At 43.9% G+C, this 25,236-nt stretch overlaps 1 protein-coding gene across 4 annotated transcripts in view; it reads right to left on the bottom strand.

The window, feature by feature from the left end:
• Positions 1-25,236, bottom strand: part of TGFBRAP1 (transforming growth factor beta receptor associated protein 1) — a 91,910-nt gene that overhangs the window by 56,786 nt on the left and 9,888 nt on the right. For all 4 annotated transcript variants that reach the window (XM_073550661.1, XM_073550660.1, XM_073550662.1 and 1 more), the window contains exons 3-4: positions 19,601-19,795; positions 10,769-10,923 (exon numbers count right to left, since the gene is read on the bottom strand). In XM_073550661.1, coding sequence (XP_073406762.1) covers positions 10,769-10,923; positions 19,601-19,795 — 350 coding nt within the window. The remainder of the gene's footprint in view (positions 1-10,768; positions 10,924-19,600; positions 19,796-25,236) is intronic.

Here is a 25,236-nt window from a genome sequence, read left to right on the forward strand (position 1 = left end):
AACACTAGTTACTGAGTATGTAACGCTAGAAGACTACTGTGACTGCTACTGCATTAATATTACAATAAGAAGCTGTGCACTTAATCCAGTGCATACATATAAAACAAAACTTTTAGGCAGGTGTGGAAAAAATGCTGCATAGTAAATGTACTGGTCAGCTAAGGAATATTAGTGCACCAAATGATGTATCATGATTACTTCCCATCAAAATCAGAAGATGTCTAGCGGTGCCATCAGTTCTGATGTGACAACAAACAGCAAGACTCCGCTACACCGATCTACTGTTCTGAGAAGTCTGGCCAAAAGTAGTCTTCATGGAAAAATTGTGGCCAAAAATCATACCTTCCACATGGAAACAAGACTTGACTGTACAAAAATAAAGGAACTGATATGTAGAAAAATGGCAGCAGCTGGCTCTGGACTGATGAGTCAAAATGTGAAATATTTGGCTGTAACAAAACAAAGACAGAAGAAGAATAGACACCTTTGAAATATGATGCTGGACAGGGATGTTATTAACACCATGAACGGCAAGAAGAACAAACAAATCAATTTTGGAAAAAGAATCAAGCCAGACATGTCACTTATAAATAATAATAATAATAAATTTTATTTTTATAGCGCCGACATATTCCGCAGCACTTTACATTTCAGAGGGGATTTGTACAGACAATAGACATTACAGCATAACAATAATCACATACAGTAGATTATAACAAATACCAAGAGGAAAGAGGGCCCTGCTCGCAAGCTTACAGTCTATGAGGAAAGAGGGAGACACGAAAGGTGGGTGGTAACAGTTAACATTATGACTGGTCCATACAATCAGGGTAAGTGTGTAACAGTACAGACACAGAGGGCTAATGGAGGCATAAAGCATGTGGGAACATGATGCGGGGAACCTGGTTATGGTAAAACTTTTGTCACTTGAACCAATGATCACCAAGCTACAACTTACCTACTTTGGACACATCATAGGAAGAGAGCAATCACTGGAGAAGGACATCATGGTCGGAAGAATAGAAGAAGAAACAAGGCAAAATGGAATACCAGCCACCTGATGTATTGATACTATCAAGATAACTGTGGAGAAAACCCTGGTGGACCTATCTAGGCTTGCACAAGATCACTCTTCCTGCAGAGCCTTCATCAGCCAAGTCCTCATGGCTTGAGATTGAGCCGAAGGTCGTTAAAATAACAAACTAAACATAAGGCAGTTTATTGAAGGGCTGGAAAGTGGTACAATAATGAGTGTCTGCAGGCAACAGTGAAGCATGGTGGAGGTTCCTTGTAATATCATCACGGAGGCATCCGATTAGAATAAATAAAATATGGGGGGCGTGGCCTAGCGCACGATGTGAGAAGACGTGCAGTGGAGCTCTCCTGCCACAATCTCCCTTATTAATGATACCTGAGGCGCCGCCGAACGCTGAAATCGCTCCAAGAAGTGTGCAGAGATCCGGGGAGTAGCAGTGAGTGGAGGACGGTCTGGTGGAGAGGAGTCCTGCACGAGGATGACGCGCAGGAGACAGAAGGAGCTGGCAGCGTCGGGAAGCACTCAGGCCCAAGATGGCGCCGAGACTGCAGAGGAGGCGGCAAGGGCGAGCGCGGTATATCAAAGACGGATGGAGGTGATCGCTCGGCTGGAACGCTTTGCGAGGTCAGAGGAGTCTGCTAATGAGAGGTCAGCGGCTGAAGGTGAGAGACCTGACACAACGCAGATCCCTGGGAAACAGCAGGAAGGAGGGGGCCAGCCACAGAGTGGTGGGGAGGAACAGAGATCCCCTGTTATGGCTGCACGCGCTGGCCAGCTTGAACAGCCGGACACATTAGACATAGCAGAGCCGACGCTCAAAGATATATTTTCTATGGTAATTTACAACAAGTCTGCCCTTGCGGCTTTGAACAGTCGTGTGGATGATTTAAAGGGAGACGGCTGCGATTAATGCTGCAGTGCGCAAAGTTGAACAGAGAATGGAGGTGGTGGAAGAACGTGTGGGGAGCGCTGAAGACCAGGTTATTGATCTGTTGAAAAGGGAAAAAAAGTATGTGCAGCGTATAGCTGAACTGGAATTTAAAACCGATGATCTGGAGAACCGCTCCCGTAGGAGCAACCTGAGGATTGTGGGGGTACCAGAAAAAGCAGAAGGAAATAACCCCACTGAGTACATTGAGTCATGGCTGAAAAATACTGTAGGAGGGGATGGTCTCACTAAAATGTTTTCCGTTGAAAGAGCACATCGTGTGCCCACTAGACCCCTGCCCCCAGGATCAGCCCCAAGAGTCATCTTGGCCAAAGTTCTGAACTATCGGGACCGGGATACTCTGCTGCGGAAAGCCAGGACCTGTGCGGAACTTACTATAGATGGCAATCGCATTTCCATCTACCCAGACTATTCTGCAGCGGTTCAAAAGCTCCGGATGACGTTTGGAGAAGTTAAAAGACGACTACGAGACATGGATGTGCGCTATTCAATGATCTACCCAGCTAAGCTGAGAGTTGTAGCTTTGGATCGAGTGCACTTTTTTCAAAATCCAGAGGAGGCGACACTCTGGCTTGACTCTAACATAAAGAATATCAGAGCGGGACAGTCCCGTTGAAGCATACTCTGAGTGATGTTGAAACAGTGACTAACTGTGATTTAGTTTGAATTTGATAAGTTAATGGTCATCTCTGAGATGAAGTAATGCCATGTTGGTTTATGTGGGTTGTGTTCGGCTTCGCAATGATTATTGCAGTTTGATAAATGTGGACGGGAGAGTAGTTGGAGTGCAGAGCTTTTATTGTTAGGCTGTAAAAAACGCCCTTCTTGATCTCAAATAGAGAGGGAGAGAGAATTCTTTTCAGCTTAAATGTTGTGGGAGATAACTATTTTTTTCGGGAGGGGGGTGGGGGGGAAGGATGAGAGTTATTTCAGTTGGAAGGTTGAGACAGGGGGTAGAGGCGGGAAGGGGGGGTGGGGGACCGAGATTTCAGGTATAACGGGTCAAATGTTTGGTATTGCAACATATCATGGGGGGGTAGAATTAAAATTCTAAGCTGGAACGTTAGGGGTCTCGCTAACGTCTCAAAACGGGCCGCAATTTTACAATATCTGCTGAAGCTGAGGCCCTCAGTGATTTGCCTCCAAGAAACACATCTGGTAAAAGACAAAGTAGCTATGTTACAAAAAAGGTGGGTGAGGAAGGCTTATCACTCGACGTACTCAGCCTATGCTAGGGGAGTGTCGGTGTTGATCCACACTTCTACTCCATATGAAGAAGTGGAGGCTATAATAGACAAGGATGGGCAATATGTGTTTATTGTATGTAAGATATTGAATAGACTATTATGTATTGTGTCTTTGTATATCCCTCCACCATTTTCTGGAAAGAAGATACAGGAAATTCTGGACTTATCCGGGAAATGGACTGGGGTCCCGTTGCTTGTAATAGGTGATGTGAATAATATTGCAAATGATCATTGGGATAAGGGTAAACATGCGGGGAGCAGAGAGGGAGGGAACGTGACACCTTTTGGAAACTACATGAGGGAAATTGGTTGGATAGACTTGTGGAGAGTTCGGAATATGGAGAACTACACTTACTTGTGCTACTCGGCGACGTATGGATCCCTATCTCGCATTGATGTGGCTTTGGGAAATGAGGGGATGGATAATTTGGTACAGGAAGTGGAATATTTGCCCAGAGTCCTATCGGATCATTGTCCACTGGTGATATCTCTACAATTGGAAGAACGGGGGAGGTTGACAGGTATGGGTTGGAAAATTCATCCCTTTTGGCTACGGTTGTTGGATATGGGAAAGATAGGAGAGGAACTGGGAGAATTCTTTAGGATAAACGAAGGTAGTGCAGAGGGTCATGTAGTCTGGGATACTATGAAGGCGTTCTTGAGAGGGATTTTATTCAGAGAAGTGTCTCGATATAAGACTAGGTCTCAAAATCTAGACAAAGCAGTGATGGAGGAATTAAGGGCGGCGGAGGAAGCATTGGGTGCGCAGTGTACTAAAGCTACGCAGACCCGCATGAGAGTGGCCCAGTCGGAAGTTAATAAACTTCACATCCGAAAGGCTGAGAGACGGCGGGCATTTCAGAATGAGGCATTCTATGCGGAGGGTGAAAAAGTGGGGCACCTGCTCTCAGTGGTAGCTTCGGCACAACGGGAATCCTCACGTGTATGCAATTAAATCTAAGGAAGGTAATGTGGTTACACAGGGGGATCAAATTTTGGATGTATTTAAACAATTTTATAGTGAGCTATACTCCTCAAAGATATATAAAGGTCAAGAGGAGATGGACAGGTATCTGAGGGCGATTAAGCTTCCTAGACTAGGGGATGAAGACAGAGAATGGATGGATAGGCCGCTTGCAGCGGAGGAGTTGAGGGTGGCACTGGCGGGAAATAAGGCCCCGGGGGCGGATGGCATTCCGGCAGAGGTGTATAAAATTTTTAATGAAGAAATAATAACCAAATTGGAGAAGGTATTTAATGAGTCGTTGGAGAGGGGAATGTTACCTACATCTATGAGAGAGGCCATTGTGGTGGTCATTCCTAAAGCTGGTAAGGACCCATTGAATCCGGAGTCCTACAGACCAATTTCACTCCTTACGGCAGATGTAAAGATTTTGGCGAAGGCCTTGGCCAACAGACTGACCCACGTGATTGATAAAGTAATCCACCCAGATCAATCGGGATTTATGCCCAATAAATCTACAGCAATCAATTTAAGGAGGCTATATTTAAATATGCAAATTCCAGCCAAAAATGCTGGAAAGAGAGTAGTAGTGTCTTTGGATGCCCATAAGGCCTTTGATTGTGTAGAATGGAAGTACTTGTGGTCGGTTTTGATGGGCCTTGGGTTTGGGCCCAAGTTTATATCGTGGGTGGGGTTGCTATACTCCTCTCCAACGGCAAAAATTAGAGTGAATAATGAATTATCTGATAGTTTCTCATTACATAGGGGTACGAGGCAGGGATGCCCGTTGTCTCCGTTGCTGTTTGCCCTCGCCGTGGAACCTCTGGCCACTAAAATAAGGGATGCACAAGAGATAAAAGGATTTGTCTATGGAGTGAAGGAGGAGAGGGTGTCTTTGTATGCCGACGATATTTTGCTATTTTTGGAGGACTCAGGGGAGAATTTGGATAACGCGGTGGCATTAATTGAGGAATTTGGGGAATTTTCCAGACTCAAAATCAATTGGGACAAATCGTGCATAATGCCCATTGATGAGGTAGATGGGGATATGGGGGGTTGGAAAGGTCAGCAAAATTGAAGGTAGTTTCGAAATTTAAATATTTGGGGATTTAAATCGCCCTTCCTTTGACTAGGTTTGAAGAACTTAATCTAAGCCCTTTGCTACAAAAAATTCGTTCCAAAATATCAGCATGGAATAAATTACATCTTTCGGTAATTGGAAGGGTGAACCTTTTAAAAATGATTGTGATGCCACAGCTGTTATATGTACTGCATAATTCTCCAATTTGGATCTCGCAGAGTAGGTTCCACAAAATTAAATCGCTGTTTGGCGAACTAATATGGGGGGGAAAAGCCCATGGTTTAAACAAGAAACTTTGCAGAGGCCGAAGGAGGTTTGGCGCTTCCCAACCCCTGGGTATATTTTTTATCAGCACAATGCCAGCATATTGGAGGATGGGGGGTGGAGACGGGACAGAGACAATCGCCCAGTAGTTTGAGATATTTGTTTGGAAAATGGCCTCTGGGAGAGAGTTTAGAAGGGGGGCAGTTTTTAAAATTAGGCTCTCGGTTTCCTACTGTTCTCCTAATTCATAAGGTATGGGAAAAAGTTAAACAGATAAGGGGTGTCACGGGCCTTACCAAATACTCTCCTGTATGGGATAATATAAATTTGAAAGAATTCGGGCAAATGGAAGGATTTGGGCCCTGGAGAGAGGCAGGAATCAGAAGGATGGGACAGCTAATGGGTCAGGGGAGTCTTAAGTCATTTATGGAGCTGCAAACAGAATTCCAGTTACCGCATTCAAATTTGTTTGATTATAAAAGAATTCAGCATGCAGATCGGTCGCAATGTCGGAGGAAACTTATTGAGATCCAGATTGATATCACGCTGGCCTCCATTTTGGAGAACAGCGGGACAAGGAGGGCAATCTCAGAAGTGTATAGAGATTTATTATTCACTTTTCTAGTCAAACATCTCATCAAGTCTAGAGTGAAATGGGAGGTTGAATTGGGAGAGATAAATGACGATAGATGGGAATCTATTTTAGAATATGTGCCTAAGATCTCTATGAGCGAACCTGGGAGGATGTCTCAGCTATACGTAATTCACAGAGCTTACAGAACTCCCGATAGACTGTTCAAGATGGGTTTGAGGTCCGATTCCGAGTGTCCACGATGTTCGCAGGAACGGGCAGACATGCTGCACATGCTGTGGCATTGACCTAGATTGTCTACGTACTGGACAATCGTATTGAGTCGGATTGAATTGATATATAGGTGTGCAATCCCCAGAGACCCTTTGGTCTGTATATTAGGGTATGTAGAAGAATTAGTAGCGGTATCCATGGTCAAACTGGCGATTTGTAGACTGTTGTTCATAGCAAGGAAGTTGATCGCTCGGTTCTGGATCAGAGAAGAGCCTCCAACTAGACGAGACTTTCTTACGCAGGTGGAGCATATAATTTCATTGGAAAAAAGTATTTATACTAAGAGAAATAAACTCGATGTATTTCATAAGATATGGCAGCCATGGGTAGAATGGAGTTAGATTTGTGGGGAGGATGTATTATGATATAGTTGATGTTCATAAACAATTATATATGGATGTGGGAAAGAGTATCGGAATAGAAATGAGGAAGACACTGAAGGGGTCTCGGGGGGGGGGGGGGGGGGGGGAGTTTTGTTCATAAAAATTTATGATTATATGTGAACAACTGCTTGATGTCATATGATATAATTGTTATCATTTACTAAAAATGTATCTGATTAAAAAAAGAATAAATATATATGGAGCCACTTTGAAGTTAAAGAGCGATCACAGCAAATACTGACTTGATTTATATTTATTCACTTTCCATTTTCAGAATTGATATAAATCAACAATTAACACTTTTTTTTTTTTTTTTTTTTTTTTTTTTAACTTCCACACATACCTAAAACTATTGCACAGTACTGGTTATAGATAAAAATTTACGAATACTAGGCACTATTGAAATTGTCAGGTGATGATCGACAGTACTATCAAGTGCTGCCTGGTCAGGACATGGGATTTTCAGCTTCCAAAGTCATTATAAAAGAAACATTTTCCTTGGCTTTGGTTGCAATATCGGTTATTGTGTTGAATCGCATAGAGACATACATATAAAACACATATTCCTACATATTGTTACCTTTAAATTTGGATGAACAAAGAAGCCAAATGTGGCTCTCAGTTCTGAAAGACATCGAACATCCACTGTAATGAATGGAACACATATAAAGTTTTATTTTACCTTTTACCTGTGGTTTAGATGTAGTGAACAAAAAAAAAAAAAAAAAAAAAAAAAAAAAAAAAAATCGCAGATACAGTATTTTTGTATAATCTCTGTATTATAAAGCCACTGCTCCCGTTACCAATCTACATACCGTATTTATCTATTCTTTGTGTATTTAGCACTTATGCTGAAACAAATCATTCCATCACTGCAGTCTATAACACTCTTCATTGCTTTCAGGTAGAGTATACTCACTTCCCGGAATTCTACCTCCTGACTGCTGCTCATCAAACAATATCTTGATTTGTCCATTTCTCTTTGCTTTCTCTTCCCCTAAACAATAATGTCATCTATTCCATGATGACATACGATCACATGGGCAGCTATAGAGGCTCTCGTCTTCTGTTTAAACTGTAACAGGAGCTGTCTAATAAACATCAGTAATAGTGATATGAGTTTGTGTCTACCTTCCCCCATTTGAAACTGTTTTTGTTTCCAAGGCTTCAGTGACGCAGTGTCACTGAAGCCTACTTTCCAACTTTACTGTGCAATATGCCCAGCATGGTGGTCCTTATTTGTAACAGAAACAGCAATAAAAGAACAAGCATGAGATTGAAATATGGAACTCAATGATGTAACATAAAAAAAAAAAAAACACACTTCACAAAAGCAGTTTAATGTGGTTTACCCACAGGAAGTGGTAAACCTATTTTAGAAAGCATGATTAAAACCACACAACAAAATTTGGGTTTGGATCTCAGACCAGTCCTCTATACTGGTTCTTGCAACCGGGAGTTTAATTTTCACACGACTTTCTCCAAATAAAAATGAAAAACTGAATTTATAAGAAGCAGAAATAATTTACAATAAGTCTATTGAGTAGACTTCCCCACAGAGGATTGAGCAACATATGGATGTGAACCTTTACGTTTGTAAAAGGGAATCTGTAACCCGGTTTTGCTACCTCATTGCAGAGCAGTATGTATTAAGGACAGAGACCTTGATTCCAGTGCAGCTCATTGCAGTTTTGGTAAAAATTCCCCATTTATCTGCTGCAGATCTATCACTTCTCTAAATGCTGAGCTCTGTAATGAGCCACTAATGGTCAGCTTTCTGTGTACACTGCACTTTGGTACAAAGCTGCCAATCAGTGCTGGAGGTGCGGTCATACAGAGTTCATGAAAATGGAAGACTACATAGAAGCAGGTTTACTAATCCTCTAGTGATAAAATTACAGATGTATCAACAGTAGATTATCAAAATTACAGCAAACAGCCTGGGAAGTGACACAGCTGGAATCAAGGTCCCTGTCTGCACATTAGATTCCTTTTAACGCAGTTTAATTCATAACCAAGCCATTGCAGCCTTCCATAAAAGGTATTTGGGCAATCACTCACACAAACATTATTATTGCACAGTACACAGCACTTCTCTAAAACCGGCTGACCAAACAGGAAATGCACTACCATTTGCACTGAATAACGCAATACACAAGTAATAAAGACGTAATGACTGGACTGTAGATGTTCTTTAATTGAGAAATACCAAGTGTATATACAGTTAGGTCCATATATATTTGGACAGAGACAACATTTTTCTAATTTTGGTTCTAGACATTACCACAATGAATTTTAAACAAAACAATTCAGATGCAGTTGAAGTTCAGACTTTCAGCTTTCATTTGAGGGTATCCACATTAAAATTGGATGAAGGGTTTAGGAGTTTCAGCTCCTTAACATATGCCACCCTGTTTTTAAAGGGACCAAAAGTAATTGGACAGATTAAATAATTGTAAGTAAAATGTTCATTTCTAGTACTTGGTTGAAAACCCTTTGTTGGCAATGACTGCCTGAAGTCTTGAACTCATGGACATCACCAGACGCTGTGTTTCCTCCTTTTTGATGCTCTGCCAGGCCTTCACTGCAGTGGTTTTCAGTTGCTGTTTGTTTGTGGGCCTTTCTGTCTGAAGTTTAGTCTTTAACAAGCGAAATGCATGCTCAATTGGGTTGAGATCAAGTGACTGACTTGGCCATTCAAGAATATTCCACTTCTTTGCTTTAATAAACTCCTGGGTTGCTTTGGCTTTATGTTTTGGGTCATTGTCCATCTCTAGTATGAAACGGCGACCAATCAGTTTGGCTGCATTTGGCTGGATCTGAGCACACAGTATGGCTCTGAGTACCTCAGAATTCATTCGGTTGCTTCTCTCCTGTGTCACATCATCAATAAACACTAGTGACCCAGTGCCATTGGCAGCCATGCATGCCCAAGCCATCACACTGCCTCCGCCGTGTTTTACAGATGATGTGGTATGCTTTGGATCATGAGCTGTACCACGCCTTCGCCATACTTTTCTCTTTCCATCATTCTGGTAGAGGTTGATCTTGGTTTCATCTGTCCAAAGAATGTTTTCCAGAACTGTGAGGCTTTTTAGATATTTTTTTTATTTTAGCAGAGTCCAGTCTAGCCTTTTGATTCTTGATGCTTATGAGTGGCTTGCACTGTGCAGTGAACCCTCTATAATTACTTTCATGCAGTCTTCTCTTTATGGTAGATTTGGATATTGATATGCCTACCTCCTGGAGAGTGTTGTTCACTTGGTTGGCTGTTGTGAAGGGGTTTCTCTTCACCATGGAGATTATTCTGCGATTATCCACCACTGTTGTCTTCCGTGGGCACCCAGGTCTTTTTGCATTGATGAGTTCCCCAGTGCTTTCTTTCTTTCTCAGGATGTACCAAACTGTAGATTTTGCCACTATTAATGTAGCAATTTCTCAGATGAGTTTTTTCTGTTTTTGCAGCTTAAGGATGCTTGTTTCACCTGCATGGAGAGCTCCTTTGACCCTGTGTTTCCTTCACAGCAAAACCTTCCAAATGCAAGCACCACACCTCAAATCAACTCCAGGCCTTTTATCTGCTTAATTGAGAATGACATAACGAAGGGATTGCCCACACCTGTCCATGAAATAGCCTTGGAGTCAATTGTCCAATTACTTTTAGTCCCTTTAAAAACAGGGTGGCACATGTTAAGGAGCTGAAACTCCTAAACCCTTCATCCAATTTTAATGTGGATACCCTCAAATGAAAGCTGAAAGTCTGAACTTTAACTGCATCTGAATTGTTTTGTTTAAAATTCACTGTGGTAATGTCTACAACCAAAATTAGAAAAATGTTGTCTCTGTCCAAATATATATGGACCTAACTGTATAAACGCCCAGGCCATCTTGTAGAGGACCCGCGAATGAGGAAGGACATAAAAAAGAAATTAAACATAAAAATTTTACAATCAATCCATTACAATTAAATTTTGCGCACCTGAAATTTCTCCTTTGGAATATTAAGCCGGGCACCCTTGGCAAGCACTAAAGCTTCTTCTACTCTCTGGTTTGATAAAAGGTCCTGTATCTGCTTTTCCAAAGGTAAGGGGATTAAAACATACACCCCATTACTGGTTGCTAGTATTACCCTTCCTGTAAAACAGAGGAAATAAAAGATATAATTAGTAATTATTATTATATTACATATGATGCATAGTTTGTTCCTGAAGAGGATCAGTCAGCAGATCGAAAGTGACCAGTTTTCTCTTATTTTATTCCTGCTGCTGTCCTTCTCATCTGATTTGAATTTTTGCGTTTTTTTTTTTTTTTTTTTGGTTTATCCGCTATAATGTTTCTGGTATATGAGCATTCTTATTTTGTGTGTCTTGTTAAAGTGTTTATCAAGGTGGTGTGGCTTACAGGATTCTCCAAAGACGTGTCTGTAGGCTGCTCTACATAATTACTCTATGAATCTCTGGAACTGTATGGTGAATTACAACTTGAATACTAGGGAGCAGTAGAAATACAATAACAGATAAAATGATAAACTAACAGCTACTTCATGGGATGGGCAGCATGAATCAGAGTCCGGCTGCATTACTCCACACTAGTGATGAGCGAATGTGCCGGGATAAACACCCCCCTTGACTTATACATGAGTCAATTGTCCCAGAACCTGTCGGGGGAGGGGGGGGGGGCAGCGGGTCCCAGAGGCAGGAGTCGGCAGCTGTGGCTAAAGCCTGTGCCGCTGCTGTAATAGCGCACAGTGCCAGCCGCCGGTTTCCAGCAAACATACTCACCTTCCTGTGCGCCCGTAGCTGCATCTTCTTCGTTCCGGCGCCAGCAGCTCTTCCTGCTGAGCAATCAGATGGCCCCTCTCATTAAGGTAATGAATATGAACGCCTCTCCACTCCCATAGGCGTGGAGTGCATATTCTTTACCTTAATGAGCAAGGCCAAGTGATCGCAGGAAGAGCTGCTGGCGCCGGAACCAACGAGATTCAGCGAGGGTGTGCAGGCAGGACAGGGACCGGGGGAGCCATGCATACAATGACAGGGACGGGGGGGGAGCCAATGCATAGCCGGCTTATACTCAAGTCAATGAGCTTACCCAGTTTTCCGTTGCAAAAATAGGTGCCTCGCTTATACTCGGGTCGGCTTATACTCGAGTATATATGGTATTTAATTAGCATTTGTATTAAATAAGTGTTTGATACAATAGAAAATCAGAGCTTAATATTTGGTACAGAAACCTTTGTTTGAAATTACTGAGGTCAGACGATTCCTGTAGTTCTTGAGAAAGTTTGCACACAATGCAGCAGGGATTTTGGCCCATTCCTCCATACAGATCTTATGCAGATTTTTCATGTTTTGGGGCTGTCGTTGAGCAACATTCAGTTTCAGCTCCCTACAAAGATTTTCTATTGGGTTCCGGTCTGGAGAATGGCTAAGCCAATCCAGGACCTGGAAATGCGTATTACGGAGCCACTCCTTAGCTGCCCTGGCTGTGTGTTTCAGGTCATTGTCATGCTGGAAGACCGAACCAGGACCCATCTTAAATGCTCTTACTGAGGGAAGGAGGTTGTTGGCCAAAATCTTGTGATCCATAACTCCATCCATCCGCTCTTCAATACAGTGCAGTCATCCTGTCCCCTTTGCAGAAAAACACCCCCAAAGTATGACGTTTTTCCCCACGATGATTACGTTTGAGAGGGTGTTCTTGGGGTTGTACTCATCCTTCTTCTTCCAAACACGGGAAGTGTCGTTGATACCAAAAATAGAATTAGACTTACCGGTAATTTGGTTTCTAGGAACCTTCCACAACGGTATACGGAGGTTGCCTCTTTACCCTGATGGGGGACAGGAAACACAGAGGTTAAAAGGTCTACCCATCTCCCACTTGCCAGTGACTTATAACTGAGACCACAGCACCGGTTTACCTTCTGATTCCCAGATTTTTTCCAGGAGTATAGGGGCAATCAGTGCCATCTTAGAAGGTTCATAGAAAATCGAATTACCGGCAAGTCTAATAGTATTTTCTCTAGTCACCTTCCACGACAGTATACGGAGGAATACCAACTAATTTGGCACAGGGAGGGACAACGTCCTGGAGTACTTTACGGCCGATGACTAGATCCCTACTGGCTGATACATCCAGTCTATAATGTTTTGAGAAAGTATGTAGTGAGGACCACGTTGCTGCCCTGCAGATCAGCTCTGCAGATGCACCTGCTTTTTCTGCCCAGGAGACTGATGTGGACCTGGTTGAATGGGCTTTGACCCCAGCTGGGGGTGACATATTTTGAGCGATATATGCTTCCGATATCGCTTTTTTTATCCAATTGGCGATAGTGCTCTGCCACCTTTTTCCCTTTGTTTTGACCTGACTGATGGACAAACTGGTTCTGATCAACTCTGCAAGGATTGGTTTGCTCCAAGTAATGCAGGACAATGCGTCGGATATCGAGAGTATAGAATTTTTCCTCTTTAGAGTTTGCTGGATTTTGGCAAAATGATGGTAGTACGATTTCTTGGGAACGGTGGAATTCAGAGGCTACCTTTGGAAGGAAGGAAGGATCGAGACGAAGGACTAATGAGTCATCTCTAATAAGCAAATAAGGTTCCCTTATTGATAGGGCTTGTAATTCTCCTACCCTCTTAGCCGTCGTTATAGCCACCAAGAAAACAGTCTTGTATGCAAGGATTTGAGGAGAACAGGAAGACAAAGGTTCAAAGGGTGGACCTGTGAGCCCCTGGAGCACCAAGTTCAGATCCCATGGAGGGACTATCAACTGTTTCTTAGGGTTCATTCTGATGGCCGAAGTTATGAACCTCTTGATCCAGCGATGACCTGCTAGATCCTGGTCAAAAACAGAGCTGAGAGCTGATATCTGGACCTTCAGGGTGCTAGGCCTAAGGCCGATCTCTAAGCCTTTTTTGTAAAAAATCCAGAATTTGTGACATTCGGGCTAAGAGGATCCGGTAAGTTAGGTAGACAGAAGGATGAAAATTTTTTCCAAATTTTATTGTAGATAGCATTGGTTACTGGCTTCCTGGATTTCTGCAGGGTAGCAATTACTGGATCTGACAACCCTTTGGCTTTCAGTACCTGGGCCTCAGTAAACACGTCGCTAGATACCACTTCTGGGGATCTGAGTGAAGAATGGGCCCCTGCGAGAGGAGGTCGTCTTCTGCTGGTTAGAGAACCGGGCCATCTACTTGCATTTCGATGATCAAGTTGAACCAACTTTTTTTGGCCAAAACGGGGCTACCAAGATAGTTGGGGTCTGGTGTTCTCGAATCTTCTGAAAAACTTTCACCAGAATTGGAATTGGTGGGAAGGCATAAGACAGGTGGAAGTCCCAGCTCTGGGCTAGAGCATCCACAACCCTGGAATTTTCCGCTCGTTGTCTGGTCCCAGAGTCCCTGGAACGGAGTGTGATTTATCATGGCCCCCCCCAGCCTCTCCTGCTGGCATACGACGTGACTGTATTCAGCGGGACCTGGGTCCAGCTTACTCCTCTGCGGAGGTTTTTGGAGTTCATCCACGATGCTAAGGAGGCTCTTACTCGACTCGGTGTGTGCACTTTCTTGTTCAGAGTACTGGAATGACAGTTCCAGTTCTCTAAGATGTGAGTTTGAAGGATTCCGGAGTGGGCTTGAGCCCAGGCTACCGATTGTATAGACGCTGTCATAGAGCCCAAGACCGACATGCCTTCCCGGAGTGTAGGGGACCTCAAGTCCCTGATCCTTCTGACCTTTGATATTAGGGTAAGACAGTGGTCATCTGGAATGAAGGACATTTGCCTTACAGAGTCCAAAAGAACCCCCAGAAATGTTCTGGTCTTGGAGGGCTGCAGCTAAGACTTTTTCAAGTTCGGGATCCATTCCAGAGATCTTAATGTATCTAGACTTTGACATCTGGGCTTCCAGGATTGTCTTGGTGGAAGCTACTAACAGTAGATCGTGTCCAGGTAAGGCACTATGCAGACGCCCTGACTCCGGATGAATGACACTGGTTCTGCTATTACCTTGGAGAAGACTCTCGGCGCTGAGGAGATGCCAAACGGAAGGACTTTGAACTGATAGTGCTCCACTTGATGACTCCCCTGTACCGCAAATCTGAGGTATTTTCTGTGCCTCGGGTGGATTGGGATATGAAAGTAGGCGTCCTTTAAGTCGATGGTTGACATAAGGAAGTTTGGCCCGATCAGGGGGATGGCTGATCTTACAGATTACATCTTGAACTTGTGATATTTTATGTGCCGGTTCAATCCCTTCAAATTTATAATAATATGGGCCTCACCTGATGGTTTGGTTACCAGAAATAACCAAGAGTAGTGGCCCCGACCCCATTTTGATTCCGGAAACGGAGAGATCACATTTGATCCCACAGGGTCTCTGAGACCTAACAGCAGCGTTGTCTGATCTTTTGGAGCTGGAAGGGAAGTGACTTTTAGACCCTGTGGAGGGGAGGAGATGAACTCTATCAATAGGCCTTTCTTGATGACATTGAGGACCCAGTGGGAACTGGTGATGTTTTCCAACTGATGTGCATATCTTGAGAGTTACCCCCCCACCAGGTCGGAGTCATTGTTTCTCCTGTTGGGCCTGCTGCTGCTGTGAGACGAGAATATTCTTTCCTCTACCTTTTGCGTAGTTCCATCTCCGTCTTGCCCTTACCTCTCGCTTGGGAGGTTTGAGACTGTGGGGCACAAAAAAGCTGTTTTTTTTAGGAGGCTTTTATTCCGGGAGGGCTGTTTTCTTGTCCGTGGTCTTTTCCAGGATCTCATCTAGGGCCGCTCCGAAGACATACTCCCCCTTTTAAAGGGGATGGAACATAATCTGGCCTTGGAGGTGATGGTGTCGCTCCACATTTTGAACCAGAGCACTCTCCAAGCGGAATTGGATTGCACCAGAGACCTAGCGGCAACTCAGACTCCATGTAGGCATCCGCTAAGAACCCAGTAGCTTTATGAAGAATGGGTAGGGAGTCTAATAACTCACCTCTGGAGGTACCCTGAGATATATGGGTTTCTAATTCCTCAAACCAATGGAAGAGAGCTCTAGCTATACAGGTGGAGGCGATGTTAGCCTTTAAAGTGGACGTAGATGTCTCCCAAGATTTCTTTAGGAGACTTCTGTCCATAGGGTCCTTACAGTGTAAAGAACCCTCAAATGGGAGCGCTGTTTTCGTGACTCTTGCCACCTGAACGTCGACTTTGGGAATGTCCCATTTCACAGAATCACTTTCCAGGGGAAACCTATGCTTCATCTCCGAAAGGGTGCTGAGTCATTTTTCTGGCAGTTTCCACTCCTGCGAAATCATGTAAAGAATGTTGGCATGCACTGGGAACCCTATAAGCTTTTCCGTTTTTAGCCCACCAAACATTTGACCCTGAATGTACTGTGGCTCTGATTCCTCTTTTAACCCCATGGTGCTGCGTACTGCAGATACCAGCTCCTCAATATAGTCAGAGGAGAAGAGGTACTTTCGGATTTCAGAGGCCCTGGGCGATACAGGTTCCTCCCATCTACCAGAGGACGATGTATGAGACATGTCGGACTCCGAATCAGAGTCCTCGACCTGTATCTTTCTTTTCTTCCCTGGAGAATGGGGTGGGGGTGGAGGGGTAAAAGCTGCTAGGGAAGACTGCACCTCTTGTCTGACCAGCGAGCGAATTTCCTCTAAAAGAGATGGCTGCTCTGCTCTGACCACTTTGTCGGTGCAAGACTGGCAGAGATTTATATCCCATAATGAGGGCAATTTTATGTTACAAATTGGGCACTTTTTCCTATTTCCGGCTTTGGGGGTAGATTTGTCTCCCTAAAACAAGAGGGAGAGATACATCAGGAGAAAAGGGGCCCCCTAATTATAACCACCCCCAGGACCCCCTCCCTGCATACACTCACTGTGGCAGGGGCAGCGCTGGGCTCTGCAGACGCAAGGCATGAAGTGCTATCCATGTTGAGGGATCAGTCTTACCTCATGTGTGTCTTCAGCAGGCTTTTTATGCTATTGGAGCCAGCACCCGCCCCCAGCTTTACGTTTTCCCTTTCCTCCTCCCCCTCCTGGGTCCATGTGCCGGTGTTTGTAAGCAGGCACCACGCGCTGTCGGGCCTCGACAATAGCCGGAAGTCAGTGCTCCCCATGTGGAACGCCGATACTGGAAGTGACGCGTGCGTTCCTCTGACGTCACTTCCGGGACATCCAGACATCGCGCGTGGAGGAGGAGAAGACCAGGGAGCTCCGGGAGGTCCCCAATCAGGGATCCCTGGCCTGCTTTGCACTCACGGGGGTGCGGGAAGACCAGAGGGGTCCCGAGGTCACCACAGAGGGGACGACGGGAGCAGCCTAAAGGAGGAGGCGGAAAGCGACCACCAGCTGCCCGGCATTTTCTATACAGGTAACAAGCCTGTGCCCATGCTACTGCAGTCGCCGGCCGCCACAGTATGCGGACCTCTTCCTGCCCCATGGGGAACAGGAAAGACAATGGCAAGTGGGAGGTGAGAGGGCCTTTTAACCTCTCTGTGTTTCCTGTACCCCATCAGGGTAAAGAGGCAACCTCCATATACCGTCGTGGAAGAGGACTAGAGAAAAGTTATATTTTGGTCTCATCTGACCACTGACCTTCTCCCATGCCTCCTCTGATCATCCAGATGGTCGTTGGCAAACTTCAAACGGGCTGGACATGTGCTGATGTGAGCCCTGCAGAATTTTAATCCATGACAGCGTAGTGTGTTACTAACGGTAATGTTTTAGACTGTGGTCCCAGCTCTCTTCAGGTCATTGACCAGGTCCTCCTGTGTTGTTTTGGGCTGATTCCTGACCTTTCTCAGAATCATACTTACCCCATGAGGTGAGATCTTGCCCCAGACCAAGGAATATTGACAGTCATCTTGTGTTTCTTCAATTGTCTAATAATTGTGCCAACAGATGTTGCCTCCTCACTAAGCTGCTTGCCTACTGTCCTGTAGCCCATACCAGTCTTGTGCAGGTCTACAATTTTGTCCCTGGTGTCCTTAGAGAGCTCTTTGGTCTTGGTGGAAATGTTTGAGTGTGACTGAGTGTGTGGACAGGTGTCTTTTATACAGGTAACGAGGTCAAGCAGGTGGAATCAATACAGGTAATGAGTGCAAAGTAGGTTAGAGCCAGAATGCTTGCTGATTACTAGGTGATGAAATACTTATTTCATGCAATAAAATGCAATTATGTAAACATCATACAATGTGATTTTCTAGATTTTTTAAGATTCTGCCTCTCACAGTTGAAGTGTACTTACGATAAAAAAATACAGACCTCTCCATTCTTGGTATATGAGAAAACTTGCAAAATTCGGCAGTGTATCAAATACTTATTTTCCCCACTGTATGTTTAAAAGTCAGAGGGGATGATGTCAGATAACTTTTCCCCAGTAGCTTCTCCCTGCACCGCTGCCCCAGACAGAAAGGTCTCTCCGTGTGTGCAAGGAACTACTTGTCAGTGTGAAAGGCTACATAATAAAACGGATGGGAAAAAAGTGAAGTACAGTGTAAAAAAATATGTAGAGAAGAGGATAAGGACAACATAAAGGAAATTTATTAATGCTGGCACATTGTGAAATCTGTATGACAGTATATCACACTTGCATCCATATACACATTCACGCCCTGTTAAGGAATCTGATGAAGGCTAAAAGCGATGCAGAGTCAAAGAGTACAACTTGTAAATGCTTTTCCTTTTTTCCCCAAGTCAAACACGTGGTGCAAGGGCTTCCTAGATATTGTTGTCATCCGAAAGCTAAATTCTTCGATGTGTAAGAAGAACTCGGCACTGAAGAACAAAACAAATTGAAGTGATGTTTCGGTCAGACTGTTCTTCCTTGCCGGAGTGCAGAGTTCTTCTTCACATCTTATTCTAAGGAGTGGAATCCTACTCAGATAAACTTCACTGCATGTGATAAGGTACCCTACTATCAGATATACTTCTAGGTATTTACCTAAAAAAAAGTGCTGTAATCACATGGACAATTCTTTGGGCTACAAATTTTTCAAGATAGTCTCTCTTATATCGTTCTGTCAATCCTCCAAAACACACACATGCTAGTCTGTTACACAAGAGGAAGCAAGCAAGAACATAGAGTACTGAGAGTGAAACTAGTGAAAATGAGGGAAGACTTCCTTTTTCACTAAGGGAAATATCAAAAGTACAAGTAAAAATGTAGAAAATTCTGTGGCTCCCACCACTTATATACGTAGATTAATACAGCACGGTAACATAAATCTGACACATGATTTTCCTTGCTCTACCCTGAATGTTTCACTTGCGTGGATACAGTCTCATGATCAAACTACTTTACAGGATCAAACGGGTGATACAGAATAAGTGCCCGTTGACCCCATTTTCGCAGAAATAGAAGCAGGCAAATCAATCTTCTCACTTCAGAGGCGTAAAGGTTGGGAGACCATCTCGTCAAGGGGAGTTTCAGGTGAGTGGCCATACCTGGCTCCGATACATTGAACTACAAGGCCATTTGAAAGATAGGAATTCTTCCTACTGTCACCATATGGTAATTGTTGCAAAGGGAATATCCAAGCACTCTCGCTCAACGCTGAACAGGAATTGTTGGCATATTGAACAATGCTACCCATGTGAACAGGGATCTTCCAGAGTGTTGAACCCCCAACTACAGTATCTTTTCCAAGCCATGCACTTTACTGTGATCTTTAGGAGTCACCTATGAAGGGGCCCAAGACTTGCCAAGGTAAAATGCCTTGTTATCAGGAATGTAAAATATGATCATATATAATGTTGCAATATTATGTAAAACACACCTAATTATGACCGTTACCTTCAAAATCCTGCAGAATGATACCTTCCTTGAAAGGCAAACTTTGCTTCTGCTGCTGATCCAGCATGCTGTGCACCGTGATAAACTCTTCATCTAAGGCCAGCACATAGGGAAAAGAAACTGCAGCCCCAATAACATTCTCTGACCAATGAACGGGTGCACGCTGAGAGATTCCAGCTACCGTGGCAAACATTCCTAAAAAGACAGAAACAAATTGTCAGGTTATATACAGTAAGAATTGTCCAGATAGGCAAAACAAAAGAGTATCTAAAGCACTTGTACTGCAAGAAACCTATGCCAGATATTGGGGATAAACTGGGCCAGAACTCTGATACATTTAGCTTAGTAAATTCTTCCCCAAATGTTTAAAAGAGAATTTCAATGAAACGTTCTTGCACCTTATAAACTGTATCTCACAATCCAACTGTAAGCAGAAAAAAATCTATTCGGTAAAGGGAATCTGTCGGCAGCATGCTGTAGGGGCAAAGACCCCGATTCCAGCGATGTATCACTTAGGCCTGTTTCACACTTCAGTTTTTAGTGTCAGTTAAAATCCGCCAATATGGCGGAAAGCGGATCCGTTGCAAAACTGATGTGAACGGATGCCACCGGACCGTTTTTTTTAACGGATGCGATGAATGAAGAATTTTAAAGGAAACGTAGCTAGCCCGGGGAGAGAGACAGAGAGAGAGATTTTATCTGTCTGCCAGAAATGATTTCAGGGTTAAATTTCCGGCTGACTTCCTTCCTCCGGGCATGCGCACTATAAAATGCGGATCCTGCAGCAAAAAAAAGTTGCATGGTCCGTCCGGGCATGTCGGCGGACGCCAAAAATTTGACGGATACGCAAAAAAACGGATCCAACGGATGGCCATCCGTCAAGATCCGCCGGTAATGCAAATCAATGGGGAAAAAAACGGATCCGCCAAAAAAAATGGCAGATCCGTTTTTTTTGCAAAACGGTGGATTTTGACTGATGGTCAAAAACGGAAGTGTGAAACAGGCTTTAGGCTATGTTCACACATGGCGGTTTTTTCACGTTTTCGAGGCGGTTTTAACCACGCGATTTTTCCGCGAAAACGCGAAAAATAAGCATCCCATGCATTCCTATGGGATTCCGCAATGCTATGCTAATGCTGCGGTTTTTACCGCGGCGGAATCGCTTCGCACACCATGCGAAAAGTAAGCAGAACATTTGCGGATGGTACCCACGGTCCGGAGGAGAGGAGACTGTCCTCCCGACTGTGGGTATCATATCCCTGTAAAAAATAGAATTTAAAATAAAAAATATTGTTATTCTCACCTTCTGATGTCCCGCGCAGCCTTCCCGCCTCTCTCCACACTCCCGATCCCAGTAATCCTTTGCGAGCGATGAGGTCCGTTCTCGCGGGATCGCGGTCATTCGCGAGACGTCGCGATCCCGACAAAAAAAGGACATCATCGCGGTAATTCTTGCAAAGGATTACTGGTACCGGGAGCGTGGAGAGAGGCGGGAAGGTTGCGCAGGACACCGGAAGGTAAGAATAACTATTTTTTTTTATTATTATTATTTTTTACATGCTATCTTTTACTATTGATGCCGCATAGGCAGCCTCAATAGTAAAAAGTTGGTCACACTCGTCAAACACTATGTTTGACGAGTGTGACCAACCTGTCAATCAGTTCTCCAAGCAATGCTACAGATCGCTTGGAAAACGCTAGCAATTCTGCAAGCTAATTACGCTTGCAAAATGCTAGTTTTTCCGCAGGAAAATCGTGGGAATTTAAAATGCGATTTTCCAGCGGAATGAAATTCGGAATTCTCGCGGTAATTTCCGCGAGAGTTCCGCTACGTGTGAACGTAGCCTAAAGGCCCCTTTACATTTAGCAATGCACCAGCGATCCTGACCACGATACGACCCGGTCAGGATCGCTGGTGCATCGCTAAATGGTCGCTAGTGAGCTGCCACACAGGCAGATCTCACAGCGATGCAGCAGCGATACAGCGGTCGTTACTTACCTTTCAGACGCGGCGCTTCTGACGTCCTCCCATCCGCGTGTCGCTCGTCAGTGCCAGCAGGAAGCGCCCGACGAGAAATGGAGCTGCGCGATCAGCGATGGACAGCGGGGGAGCCGGTCGGAGGCAAGTATCACACATAGCGATATCACTGCTGCGTCACCAAATCGGTGATGCTTTACCGATATTGTTAGCGATATCGCTATGTGTAAAACCCCCTTTACTGTGCTTGTTGAAGTTTTGAATCCCTGTTTTATCTGCTGTAAATGTACCCATTATCTGAATGCTGACAACTGGATAACCCCGTCCACACCCTTGGTCGTCAGCCATCTATTTACACAGCACTGTCAGAAAGCTGTCAATCAGTGGTGGGGGCGGGGTTACAAAGATCAGCTGGACTGACTTCCAAGTGAGACCTAGTCCTCTAGTGATAATCACTTACTGATGAAACGCTAATTGTATTAAAACTACAACACAGCCTAATAACTGATAAATTCCTGGAATCAGGCTTTCTCGCCCTATATTATGCGGTTTTTAGATTAAATAGCAAAAATCTGCTGACAGATTCCCACCCTTAAAAAAATAAGTTAACACTTGCACATTACAGTATAAGCGCAGGTCAATAAACTTCAGGGATATCAATCTGTACAGTTAGGAAACATAAGGAGTGTCAACAGGTGCGCAGGAGAGGCAATTTCAAGTTTTGCTAGTGTCACTGTCACTACTAGTAGCATAAGGCAGTACCCGACACCCATTCAGGTTGCTCGGGTAGTTCCAGGATGGCATATCCATACGTGTTGTCACAAGTAGGATTGCTGTGCGTCCCAAGAGTGAGGAGCAGTTAGCAAGACACGATCTGCTCCATGAGGGGAAATAGATAGGGAATCAACTCAGCAAAAGGACTGGTATTTGCTCCTTTTTGAAAACCGGAACATGGGGAGAATTGTCAGAGCCCTAAAAAAATGATCTCCAGAGGCCAACAGTGTGCATGTATATAACCAAAGTGTAGGGGTAAAGCAAAAAGCAGTAGTAATGTATAAAAAATAAATTTTCTTGAAACATACACTTAACCCCTTAACTCTCGGAGCTTTTTTTTACTTTTAGTTTTCGTATTTCGCTCCCCTTCTTTCCAGAGACATAACTTTTTTATTTTTCCATCAATATGGCCATGTGAGGGCTTATTTTTTGCGGGACGAGTTGTACTTTTGAACGACACCATTGGTTTTACCATGTCGGGTACTCAAAAACGGGAAAAAATTCCAAGTGCGGTGAAATTGCAAAAAAAGTGCAATCCCACACTTGTTTTTTGCTTGACTTTTTTGCTAGGTTCACTAAATGCTAAAACTGACCTGCCATTATGATTCTCCAGGTCAGTACGAGTTCATAGACACCAAACATATCTAGGTTCTCTTTTATCTAAGTGGAGAAAAAAAATTCCAAAGTTTGCCAAAAAAAATCGAACGCGGCGATACCCAATATGTGTATGTGATTTTTTTTTTTTTATTGTTTTATTTTGATTGGGGTGAAACGGGGGTAATTTGAACTTTTAGGTTTTTTTTTTATTTTTAAACATTTTTTTTTTTTTACTTTTGGCAGGCTTCAATAGCCTCCATAGGAGGCTAGAAGCATGCACAACCCGATCGGCTCTGCTACATATGGGCGATTAGCAGATCACCCATAAGTAGCAGATTTACTGCTGTGCTTTGAGCACCGAGCGGCGCTCAAAGCAATGTGCCTGCAAGAACCATAGAGGTCTCTATGAGACCTCTGGTTGTCAGGGCAACGCGTCGCTGACCCCGGATCACATGACGGGGGTCGGCGATGAGCTCACTTCCGGCCCGGTGGCCGGAAGCGCTAGTTAAATGCCCGCTGACAGCTTTAACTAGTTAATACCTGAGGGCGGCGGATGACGATTTCGCTCGCACCTATTGAGGGCACATGTCAGCTGTTATGAACAGCTGACATGTCGCAGCTTTGAGGGGGGCTCACCGCCGGAGCCCACCTCAAAGCAGGGGATCCTTACCGATGACATACCAGGGGACGCGGTTAGTCACCGCTCTGTATTCTCAGAGCAGTGACTGAAACAGCACAGGTGCCCGTGACTGAATTGGAATGCTGCCGGGGAGAATAAAGTTAATTTTCTCCCTGCAGCAATTGGCTACATGCAGGGCCAGACAGGTTATTGACACTATTAACCTGTAAATTAAACCCATATCTGCCGGTTAACAGCGTTTTTTGTTGGTGACAAGTGCCCTTTAAATAAATGTCAGTAAGCGTGTTCAATACTTTTTCCCTGTGTCATTTTTCATTATTACACATAACTTAATTTATGGACATCTACAGCTTGATTTATTTGCCTGTGTGGATTGTTGGGCGGGGATTATGGGGGTATTATACTGTGTTGATGGCACAGTGATGACAGTTTGCTAAAGTCACAACAATGCATCCTTTACTGTACGTGTGAGGAGAAACTGTGTGTAGGGGGAGATTAACTTTGGGGATACCATTGTGTGTGTGGTGAGGGCATTTTTGGAAACATCACACTCTAATGGCCATAAAGTGGGTATCGCTGGTGAGAACACTAAGGGGTTTCAACAAGGACATCATTACTGTGCACATGTCATAATACATGTAGTTCTCCTGATATATAAAAGTTGGGAGATAGGACTACAAATATAAAATAATATTTTTGTGGGGTGTGGGCAAATTAGAAATTTTCCTATGAGGCTCTGTAATTTCTATGTACACCACTGGGGGATAGCAGGGTTATACAGAGGTCATGAATATGGAGGACTAGCTGGCAGTAGATTTACTAGTCCTCTAGTGATAATTTCCTGCTGATAGAAGAGTGCTGTTATCAAAACTACAGCAAGCAGCCTAGAAAGTGACACATTGCTGTAATCGGGGTTTCTGTCTCTACATTATGCTGCTCTCAGATGAGTGGCAAAAACCTGGTGACAGATTCCCTGTAAAAAAAAAAAATTATTTACGGTAAAACACGTTATTCAAATTCATTTAAATCACATTTAGCGTTTTATACAAATGCACTTATTCAGTGTAAAATCAAGTTATGCACAGTTGCCCACTATTTGCAAAAATCCCAAACCACTCTACTAAAGCATTCACCCACCGAAGCCAGTCCAGGTTGCTTAGCTGCAGTCTTTCCCTCCGTGGTTGTGATTGAGATAGCCCGTACTGCCTGGGTCTTCACAGCCCACTTCTGACCCTCACTAATGCCCATACAGTTCATGTTTCTTTGCCACAGCTCTGGCAAAGCCTGTGCAAGGCAGGAGCTACATGCAAGAGTTATGAGCAGAGCCGGGAAACAGATGCCAGGAGGAGTGCAAACTGCCTGGCAATAATGAGAATTGGAGGTGTCAATAACACTCACAAGGGCATGACTGCAGCTACTCAACCTGAGCTAGGCTCGGTGAGTACACACCTCCCCATACTAGTCTGCGTTTATTTGCAGACAGCGAGTGACTCTATATAACTTGATCTTGTATTTCTATATATCATTACACATATGATTTTAATGAATAAAGGTTTCAAATGTAATGGGACTTTAATAAAGATGTTAGATTTAACTTGTTAACTACTGGTACTTAAACAGTAACTACGCTACATTTTCACAGCATTT

The sequence above is a fragment of the Dendrobates tinctorius genome, unplaced genomic scaffold, assembly GCF_039654945.1.
Source record: "Dendrobates tinctorius isolate UK_male_01 unplaced genomic scaffold, ASM3965494v1 ptg000166l, whole genome shotgun sequence".
Lineage (NCBI taxonomy): Eukaryota > Metazoa > Chordata > Amphibia > Anura > Dendrobatidae > Dendrobates > Dendrobates tinctorius.